Source organism: Ixodes scapularis, unplaced genomic scaffold (assembly GCF_016920785.2).
Source record: "Ixodes scapularis isolate PalLabHiFi unplaced genomic scaffold, ASM1692078v2 PGA_scaffold0__279_contigs__length_252992795, whole genome shotgun sequence".
Classification (NCBI taxonomy): Eukaryota; Metazoa; Arthropoda; class Arachnida; order Ixodida; family Ixodidae; genus Ixodes; species Ixodes scapularis.
Genome location: NW_024609835.1, coordinates 23687488 through 23697860, shown reverse-complemented (window position 1 = coordinate 23697860; position 10373 = coordinate 23687488). Strand labels below are relative to the sequence as shown.

At 51.1% G+C, this 10373-nt stretch overlaps 1 protein-coding gene across 1 annotated transcript; it reads right to left on the bottom strand.

Moving 5' to 3' along the window:
• Window positions 1-4061: 4061 nt before the first annotated feature.
• On the bottom strand, window positions 4062-6460 carry LOC120836971. Its single transcript, XM_040206115.1, has 2 exons — window positions 5703-6460; window positions 4062-4662 (listed from the first exon to the last, which is right to left on the bottom strand). The coding sequence occupies exons 1-2, from the start codon at window positions 6458-6460 to the stop codon at window positions 4062-4064; spliced, it is 1359 nt and encodes a 452-aa protein (XP_040062049.1).
• Between the last annotated feature and the right edge of the window lie 3913 nt (window positions 6461-10373).

The window sequence follows — 10373 nt, the reverse complement described above, 5'->3', positions numbered from 1 at the left end:
TATGGCTTAAGTAGAGTAAACCGCATTCAGGTCGAAAAGAACCGTGCACCTGCGACCACGTATCCATTTAATCTCGCTGCGGCCTATGGTTGGTACAAAGTGTCGTGACGATAACACTTGTGCTCCTAGCCAGCTGTAGCGACATCGTTAGGAAACACTGCGTTGTGGCGTATTCTGTACCAAACGAAATATAAATACTGAACAAAATATTTTGCACTGGCGTTTAACATTTTTATCGAGGCGTCGATGAGAAATAGTGACACCATTGAGAAAGTTTCAATTCTTGCTCGACATTCGGTGACGGCGGCAGGTACGTGTAAACTTCGTTTTTTATGCTCTGAACAGTAGTGGACCCGCTTCCATTCACCTGCTATAAAAATCTCTTGTACAGACAGACAGACAAAGAACTTTATTGAGGTCCTGAGAAGCGCTGCCCTTAGGGCAGCACCGCGGGCCGCTCCCACGTGGGGACGGGGAGGCCTAGCCTCACCGCCGCATCGTGGGCTCTCTGGACAGCCCGGAGTTGTGGGAGAAGCTCGGAACTCGTGATGGCAGAGCTCCACTCCTCCTCGGTGACTTGATTGGGCCCCCGTAACGAGGGGCACCGCCAGAGCATGTGATCCAAGCTGCTGACCGAGCCGCAGTCCGGGCAGATAGGCTTGAAGGTATCCGGATCAATAATGCTGAAGAAAGCTAAACTGGGATATGATCTAGTCTGCAACATTCTTAGTGTGATTGCCTGAGACCTGGAGAGTTTACCGTGCGGGGGCGGAAAAGTCCGCCTGCCCATTCGATAGTGCGTGATGACTTCGTTAAAGGTGAATAAGATGTCTTTAAATTCCACGTAGCCACCCTGCAGATCGGCGTCCTTCCCGGCGCAGAGGGTTAGAGCGCGCGCCCGAGAGTTAGCAGTATCGTTGAGGTTGGTAAGGGAATCTAGCTGAGAATCGAGATGTGCCGGAAACCAAGTAATGGTGTGCGGGGAGATAATCTTATTTCCAAGAATTTTAGAGGCTTCGTCAGAAATGGAGTTAGAAGCAAAAGCCCGAACCGCCGATCTAGAGTCTGTGTAGATGTGCGATCTACTATTGTCCAGGAGGGCGAGAGCTATGGCCGCCTGTTCGGCCCTCGAAGGAGTAGAATCTTTGAAGGATGCGGAATTGAGGATCGAACCCTGGTGATCGATGGCAACGGCAGCGAACCTGGCCGAGCGGCCATACTGTGCGGCATCCACGAAGCAAGCCGAGCGAGGTTCGTCCCTAACCTGTCTCAGAAGCGCGACGGCCCTGGCTCTGCGTCGGCCGACATTGTGCTGTGGATGAACGTTACGAGGAAAAGGAGAGGTCTGAATGCTGGCCCTTTGGGCGTCAGAAAGCTGATGTCGCCGCTCCGCAACGAGCGTGGGGTTGAGGCCGAGTATGGCCAAAATCTTCCTTCCGGCCGGCGAAGACGACAGCCGAGCTACCTGGGCAGTTTCCTGTGCCTCGATGATTTCTTCCAGGGTGTTGTGAGCCCCTAGCTGCATGAGTCGCTCGGTGCTGGCCTGCATGGGAATGCCCAGCACCCTCTTTATGCTCTTTCGAATTAGCGTGTCCAACTTCTTTTTCTCGTGACCGTGCCAGCAGTGCATGGCCACCACGTACGTGATGTGGCTCATGAGGAAGGCGTGAAAAAGTCTCAGGAGGTTGTCTTCTCTGAGACCTCCCCGTCTGTTGGAGACTCTGTTGATTAACCTGATCATGTTCTCCGTCTTTGTGGTGATTTTGTTAATCGTTCGACTGTTACTGCCATTCGACTCTACCAGCATGCCAAGCACTCTAAGGACGTCCACCCTGGGAATGGGATTTCCGGTACTCGTGTGGATCGTTATGTCTACTTCGGACAGTGGCATCCAGCCATTTTGGTTTGGGACCCATCCTTACAGGCCTGTATAGGAGGAGCTCCGACTTGCTCGAGGAGCACTTAAGGCCCGTGTTGGTGAGACAGTGTTTTGTTTGGTCAAAGGCTTCCTGAAGTGCAGTTTCGACCTCGCCCTCGCTACCGCCGACACACCAGATGGTGATGTCGTCGGCGTAGGGAGTGTGATTGATGCCTTCAACTGTGGAGAGTTGTTTAGATAGCTTGCACATGGCAATATTGAATAAGAGCGGGGAGATTACCGCACCCTGTGGCGTACCTTTTGGGCCCAGCTCCACGGGGTCGGACCTAAGATCGCCAATCTTGAGCGTGGCTTTCCTGGATCGTAGAAACGAACTAACAAACTTGTGAAACGTGTCGCCCAGTCCGAGCTCCGAAATGGAGTCCAGGATGTGCGCGTGGGTGATGTTGTCGAAGGCTTTTTCTAAATCGAGGCCTAGGATAGCCCTGACATCCCTCGTCTTCCTGTTAAAGATTTGGTGTTTGAGTAGCTTTATTGCGTCCTGCGTAGACAGGGACGGGCGGAAACCATTCATGTTGTACGGGAAGAGATTCTTCCCCTCGATGTGCCTTGATATGCGGTTGTGTATAACGTGCTCTGCCACCTTGCCCACACAGGACGTAAGGGAAATGGGTCTGAGGTTAGCCAGCCCCGGAGGCCGACCGGGCTTGGGGATCAGGACGACCGTCGCCGTCTTCCAGGACTCCGGGACGGATCCCTGCTCCCAAATACGGTTGATTTCATCAGTGAGAAATTCAATGGAGCCGTCTTCCAAGTTTCGGAGCGCCCTGTTGGAGATGCCATCGGGGCCCGGGGCCGATCTACCGTTGAGGTTCTGGAGAACTTCCCTGGCCTCGTTGACGGTGAAAGGCTCGATGAGCTCCAGGCAGGGGGGGCCCTTATAGGACGGGTAATCCGCCGGGCTCGAGGTGCCGATAGGTAGGTATTTGTTTGTCAGCACGTCCAAGATGGCGTCTTCCGTCTCGGACTGACTGGCCTCGTGGAGGACTCTGCTAATGACCCGATTCTGATTGGAGTTGGAGTTGGACTCGTTCAGCAGGTGTTTGAGTAGATTCCACTTACCGCCGACTCGCATTTGACCATCGACCGAGTTGCACACCTCGTCCCGTTGCTGTCTGGTGAGGGATTGGCAGTGGTCTTCGATGGTTCGGTTGAGCTCTGCAATCTTCTTGCGGAGCCTGCGGTTGAGTCGTTGCCCCTTCCACCTGTTGAGAAGCGCCTTTTTTGCCTCCAGAAGGTTTGCGAGGCGGTTGTCCATTCTATCGATCTCTAGGTCCGTCTGGACCGTCTTTGTCGCCGATTTGACGTCTCCTTTGAGCTGTGTCGCCCAGCGCTCCAGGTCGATAGACGAGTCCTGGATCAGTGCCCGCTCCTCTCTGCTCTTGCGAAACTGATCCCAGTCCGTGATGGTAAACTCTTTAAGCGGTTTGCTCTTCACGTTTATGCAAGTGGCAAGTATGTTGTGATCACTGCCTAAAGCTTCGTTTAGATACACAGCCCCGACGTTCTTGACAAAGCTCAAATCCGGCGTGGTGTCCCTCGAACATGAGTTGCCGATCCTGGTAGGGAACGCGGGGTCCGTGACGAGCGTGAGGTCGTGATTTGCCGCCGCCTGCCACAGGTCGTCTCCCTTGCGCGTTGCTCGCGAGTAACCCCACGCTCGGTGCGGGGCGTTGAAGTCGCCGGCAACGATGAGAGGGGAACCACCGGCTTTACCAGCTGCCCTGCTAAAAAGCGGTGCGAACCTCTGTTTTAGATCGTTAGGTGAGCTGTAGATGTGGAGTATAAAGATGCCACATTTAAGCCGACCACTCGGAATTATTTCAACAAAGGAGTGCTCAACCTTGCTGGAGTCTAAAAAAAGATCATGCGTAATGAAAGTGCATTTTTTGGAGACGAGCGTACAGATGCCCCTCTTTCCTTCACTGTAAACGACGTGCGATTTGTAACCCGGTAACGTGACCGCGTCGGAAAGTGTTTCCTGAAGTAGAATGACGTGTGGCTCTTCCGAATGAGATCTAATGAACTGCTGGAGGACAGCCCTCTTGCGCTGAAAACCCCAGCAATTCCACTGCCAGATTCCAACTGCTTTAAGATGAGCCTCCATGACTGGATATGCCAGTTAGTCTATCCTGTACAATGTTACAAGGTGTAGCCGCTTGGAGGTGTTGGGCACCAAAAGATGCCGGGTTTCCGGTCGGAGAAGGCTCATTGTTCGCAAGAGCACAAAACTCCATCGTCCCTTTCCTCGCCTCCAAAGTGTCCACCCTGGCCTCCAGCGCGTTACTTTTGTCGGGGATCCTTTGACGCGATCGGCCCATCCGGTCTCCTGGGCAGCAGGCTTCCGGATGCGAACCGCCGAGCCCCCGGAGTGTGAGTGGCCCCCGGAGCGAGAGCGGCCCCCGGAGGTAGCCCGCGGCAGTCGGACCCTGGATCGCCCTCTCGAAGGCACCCTGGTTATGCCCGGCACCCGGGATCCACTCCCGGCCCGGGGTGGAATGGCCGGTCCAGACAGCGTGCCCATCGGCGGAAAATCCTGGTTGTAGTCACGTCGTTCTTTTCTTCTCTGTCTTACGATGTAAGGCACTTGATATCTCTGCTTACAGGACTTGTCGGCCGTGGGGTGAGGCCCCCCGCAGAGGGCGCATTTAGGTGAACAAACATGTTGGTCGCTTGGGGAATTTACTCCGCAGCCCCTGCAGACCACGTTTTCGGGAGTCGGGCTGTCACAAAAACCGGCCTGGTCCCGCCGGGCCTTGCGTATTGTAAAGGGCGCCCCGTCGGCTGCCTGCGGGGCCATGTGGTCGCCGCGGGTGGTGTGACACTCCCTGGTTGGCGCTAGTTAGCACCTCGCCGGTCCCGACTGGGACCCTTACTTGACTTGTTTATGGCCTCTTTGACTCTCGTTCGGGGGACGCTTTGCCCGATGCTTGGGCACGGTACCACTTCGTGGAATTCGGAAATGAGTTTGCCAGATGCCCCAGTTGAGCGTTTTGGGTGTTGACTTTGGAGCTGGGGGCAACAAGTGTCTTCGCCGCTGTGACGGTCCTTTTTTTTTTGTGTGTGTGTGTGTGAGTGTATTGCGATTGTAGGAAAGCGGGTATGTTTTGTTATCTTTATTAGGAAAGAGCGCCTTTTGGTTGAAAACTGGGAAACGGCGCGGCAGTCGACTTGGGAGGTTCGAGAGCGCAACCCGCTCTTCCTGTCGGCTCCGGGCGTAGCCTCGGGCACCGCGGTAAAGGGGAAGACCCGTCGGGACACTGAACGTCAGCTATTTCTGTGCTCCAACCCTATGCGGCCTTCCTCTGCCGGACTGCCCCAGTGCGTCGACCGTCCGTGACGCGACAGCGACTAAAACCAACGACCACCGCCTCTGGCGAACCGCGGCCACGTCGAGAGGGAATCAACCGCAAGCGACAGACTTCAGGTGCTCCCACGCCTCTGCGAGCCTCGTCGTGCCGGACTGCGCCCAGTGCGGTATCGTCCCATTCCTTTTGTTGTGTATTCTCTGTCTTGCTTATAGCTACTCAGTTTCTCTTGTATGCTTCTGCCTGATTGAGACTGTGTGTGTATTATCCTTTCACTTTTGTCACCATCTTACTATAGCCTTTATTAAATGTTTCTACTGCTCTGTTATTCACGTGCCTTGTCTTTGTCCCCCCGTCCCTGGAGCCCACGTACTGTGGGATAGCGGGCGTCCGAACCCCCGTTGCGGTCTACGGCGAGTGCGCTTCCCCTCTCGCTCTGCACCGGACCGTGACACGGGCATACGTCGGCTCGGTGACCGAGCCTGCCACATGCGCAGCAGACCTCCGTTTGTCTTCGGTAGAGCGTGCATCTGAGCATACTGAGGCCGCACATGACTTGGTTTGGCACTTTGAGACCGTCAAAGAGAATGACGACTGTGGTGGAATTCTTGATTCTTCTAGCTTCGAGAGCCTTGGGGTACCTCGGCTGTATGGTGAGACTTCTAAGTTGCTCGTGATCTAATTCCGGGTCAATGTTTCTTATGATCCCCTTGCACGTGTTGTCGGGCGCAGCGAGGTAGGAACTGACCTCGTAGATTGCTGAGCCAATGGAGATGGCTTCAATCCCCGCATAGGTCTTGGCATTGTGTTCTGAAGGTGTGCTGACCACCAAAATGTTCTGCATGGTTTTGGGGCAGGTGATGTCTTCCGCAGTATTCGCGAAAGGGAGACCCGCCGCATTCACGAGAGCCTGGGCGCCCTTGACTTGACTAACATTTTTAACGTTTAGGCCACCCCGAGGTCGGACGATGACTCTAAAGTGCTCATTCGGCAGGCGAGGCATTCTCGAGGCAGCTACAAGGCGTTTCTTCACGCTGGCGGGAGTGCGAGAGCCGCCATTGCTACTGCCACTTGGTGTGTTGGAGGGCTGCTCGCTCTCGGCGGGCAGGCACTTCTGGGAAGATTTGCGCTTGGTAAACGCCGACTGCCAACCGCCGCACTGAAATTCTTCTGGAGAAATGTCTTCCCCCTCTACTGCAACTTGCATGGCCATCTTAATCAAAGCAAACGAGGTCGCACGGGAGCGAGCCCGCCGAGCCTCCACCGGGATGGTAGGCCTATGGTGTGAGGCTTAATGCGTCCGCGGTGTGGTCGAGCAAAAAGTATCTTGAAAAACTGGCAAAAAATCCACCCACCGTGGAAAATTGCGTATCGGCGTGGTCTGGACGACTTTAGGCGTCGAAGGACACAAAAATCACGAAGAAAATATCAGAATTTTCGACTGAAAACAGTTCTAGGTTGATCGAAGAAGCAGGGCGCCGTTGCTACTGGCTTCATCCTCTTCTTTCACTCCAATCTCTTGCAAAAACAAAAAAAAAACAAAAAAAAAAAAACCCTGAAAATCACGGAGACCAGGTTTGATAAAGCGAACACATAAAAATCCTTCAATACCTCTTCACGCCACTGGAAGGTGTTCACGAAAAACGCGTGGTCACACACCTTCTTCATTTGCCTCAACTATATTTTCACGCCTATTCTAGGTTGAAATGTCTTATTTTTTCGTCACGTATACAAGATACATAACCCACGTAACTGAGAACGAAAGGAAAGAAAAAACGTCTATTGGAGATACCGTATTTACTCGCACAAGGGTCATTCCATCTCAAACGTAACAAGGTGTGCGCTCGACAATCTCGGATTAAATCGAAAAAAGTCTTAGCTTTTACTTGTAACCTGAATAGTCACTTGCTCAAGTATTTTGGGGAAAAAATTTTTTTTGCCGACATGAGCGCAACTTTATTTTGGCAGTTGTGTGTAAAAATGAGCAGTACAAGAAAAATCATAAAAAATCGAGATCTTCTTAGATTTTCACAGTTTTTTTGTTTGTTTGATTCTAGAATGGTTGGGCAATATTATTTAGTTACTTTGGCTATGTATTTAAATGTTTTTGTTTTCGGTATCATTTGCGTAAAAGGCACAAAAATTGAATGATTTGCGATTTTTCGTAAAAAACGATTAACACGATTTTGACCATTCTAAAATTATTTATGCACGGTCGGCGAGCTGTACTTCCGAAATAAAAAAAGTTTGAATGACAAAACATTTCGCAGTGTGCCAATAAAAAATATCAAATTTATGCAAAACGTGCTTTTAGCTCATGTTCGGCCATCAGTGGCGCCTTGAAGCGGTCCAAGGAAAAATACACGGTATAGCTCATATGATAGAACGCTTTATTTACATTCAATTCTGATAATTTAAAGGGAGTGAATTGTTTTTTAAGAGAGAAAACATTTTTTTTGAATTCGGCAGGTTGTAGCGCGTCTCAGCCGTTCCGCGCAACCTCTTCCCTGCATAGCACGCCGCCGCTCGCGCTGTCGTCCACTGGCGAAACTTTGCGCTTTCCTTGGGTGCTATGGGTCGCACTTCATGATGCATGAGGTAAGTAATAGTCGAGTCAGCGTAGTCCGTGCCTGGGCATTTTTCACATTTCCCGAACATGCACTTCTCGTTATCCAGTCGACACACTGTGGCCGCTATGAGCTCTTCGCAAGTTTCCTTGATACCAGCTGCGTGATGCATAAGCTTAAAATTCTTATGCTCGATACATACGCAAACTGTGTGGGTGCCGCCTCCCCCTGCTAAAACACAGTGTGGAGGACGGAGACCTGCGAACGTTGAAAAGCTGCATTTCAGATGGGTAGTTTTTTTTTTTTTTTCATTCTTCATGCATTTGTTTCAGGTTACTGAGCAGCAGGCGCTTTTGACGACCGCGTACAGCATCTTTTTTTCCTGAGAGGCAGTACGAAACTGAGTCATCTTCGTAGAACGCTCTGACAGACTCTTTAATTTGTTCGCTTACGGGGTGGCCTTTCCTTTTAGGTGGCGTACCTGCCTCGGACTTCAGTTTCATGGCGTTGCGTACCTGTCGCGCAGACGCGCCAAAGAAATTCATGATTTTCTGATTGGTCCAGGAGTCCGGAGCCAGAATTAAAATCTGTATTTTCTTCTCTCGAGTATTTTCGTTGGCAAATTTGCGTCTTAAGTTGTTCATCAGTATGTAGTCGCTCAGCTCAAAATCTTCCTCTTCGTCTGATCGCGATGTTCCAGGATGAGATATCCCAAGAGACGAGTAAACAGTTTGTTCAACGCTCTTCTGAACCTTTCTCACTTTTTTCCTCGCGTAAGGTTCCCGGCTTTTTCTCCCGAGTTTCTTTCTGAGAGGGCTCTCTCCGATCACTGCAAGGGCCTCATTAACAGCTTCAGGCGTTATGATTATTTCATCTGCTGGGTTTCCTAGATCAATTTGTTCCAAGCAGTCGTCAGGTCCCTCAGATGGTGCAAGAGTACAACTCGTGGACGGATCCTTGTAGCACTTGCATTTACAAGTTTGGCAGATTCTGTCTCCTGGGATTAGGCGCAAAGAGGGTTGCAGGTCTGCCAGTGTGGTCGTCACGACTGATGACCCCCGACAGCTTTTCACATGCTCCGAAAAGGGGTCGCAGCACCATTTGGACGCTATATGCGACGTGTACTTCTTTACGTACATCTGATAATGGTGGCCACACACGATGCTGTTCTCATCTTGCGCAATCACTGTGCGCAGCACGAGAAGACGCCGCTCCGCATCTGAGAGCTCTTCAACGCGGATGACGTAGCGTCGCTTTGTCTAAGTAGTTTTGTGGCAGTAAGTAGGCCCAAGAGAACATGGTGGATCTCCTGAAAAAAAAAGAAGTACTCCTACATGAGCGGAGAAAAAGATGGGCGTCGTTACTTTAAAACTTTGGCTGCGTACGGGCTTAGTGTTTTATGGCGCGCAGCAAAAAGGCTAGTCCTTTAATATGTATAACTTTATACATTATAGCGTGTCGCTTTCCGTCACATACTCATCCTTCTGATGATGCACTGGACAACTCCGCCTTTCTACCAAAAATGAGCCCGAAAATATTTGGAGGCGAGTTCAGTGGATAGCATTTTTAGCTTGCCAGATTGAGACCTCGAGAAACTATCTTTTACAGTATTTTGCATCGCCTTTGATGCAGTACGAAAGCAATTCTACTACTCGCCTTCAGCTCCTGAATCTGAAGATGCAGAAGGGCTTCCTCCCGCGGAACGTGGCGCTTTTTCCATGCTAGAAGAATCGCAGGTTGTGGCGTATGTTGTAGCTCGGAGTTTGAAATCAAGAAAAAAGGACAAACACTGAGACACAAGAGCCAGGCGGCGGGCAACAGAGATTCACGGGACGCGGAGTCTTTCGTTGAGTTCTTTCTTTCTGGCGATCCCGACACGTCTTCGCCGTAGCGCTCTTTCCATCGGGGTGTCGAATTTCCCTGGTTCCTGCTCAGCTTGTGATCTCCGCTCGCACCGTGTTCGGTCTTTATACTGTCTGCCTGCATGAGCGTCGAGTTTCTCGTTCGCTTTCTCACGCTTCGCCGTATCAAGAGAGATATCAATAGGTTGTGTTCGCTATACGTGGCGAACATGCGCATAATACATTACACACGCTTTCTTTCCTTTTTCCACGACGGTCCTGAACTGCAAAGAGTGCTTTTAAGCTCATTCATGTTGCTAGTTGAAATAAATGTCCGTCGTCCTTCATCCCGAGTTTGTTTTATTCTTTCTTTTACCAGTCAATAACTCTTCGGTCTGTTTAATAAAGTATGGGTTGTAGACTTAGAGTAATAAGCATGTATTGTTGGAATAAAACTTGCGATTGGTCTTAAACGACTTGAACGATAACAACCGCGTATGCAAAGAAAGCCGCTTTCGCTCGTGGTAAACGGCAGAATTACCTCTCCAAATTGCCGTTAGTTTACACAGTTTGGCAGCACCCGAAGAAATGTGCAGCAGAGATCGCGGCATCTCCCTGTTTACGGCACCTCGTTAAGGCAGCATCGCATGATTGGCCGGTCAGAAGTTCCGGTACGCTGTTATCGCACGTGTTAGGCAGCCGGTACTCCTTTCTGCCG

Excerpts from the sequence above, each read along its gene's own strand:
- LOC120836971 (XM_040206115.1), bottom strand. The coding sequence starts at position 6,460 with ATGGCCATGCAAGTTGCAGTAGAGGGGGAAGACATTTCTCCAGAAGAA. Across the intron at positions 4,663-5,702 it reads CACCGAGCCGACGTATGCCC|CCCGACTCCCGAAAACGTGG; the intron begins GTGTCACGGTCC and ends TTTTTGTGACAG.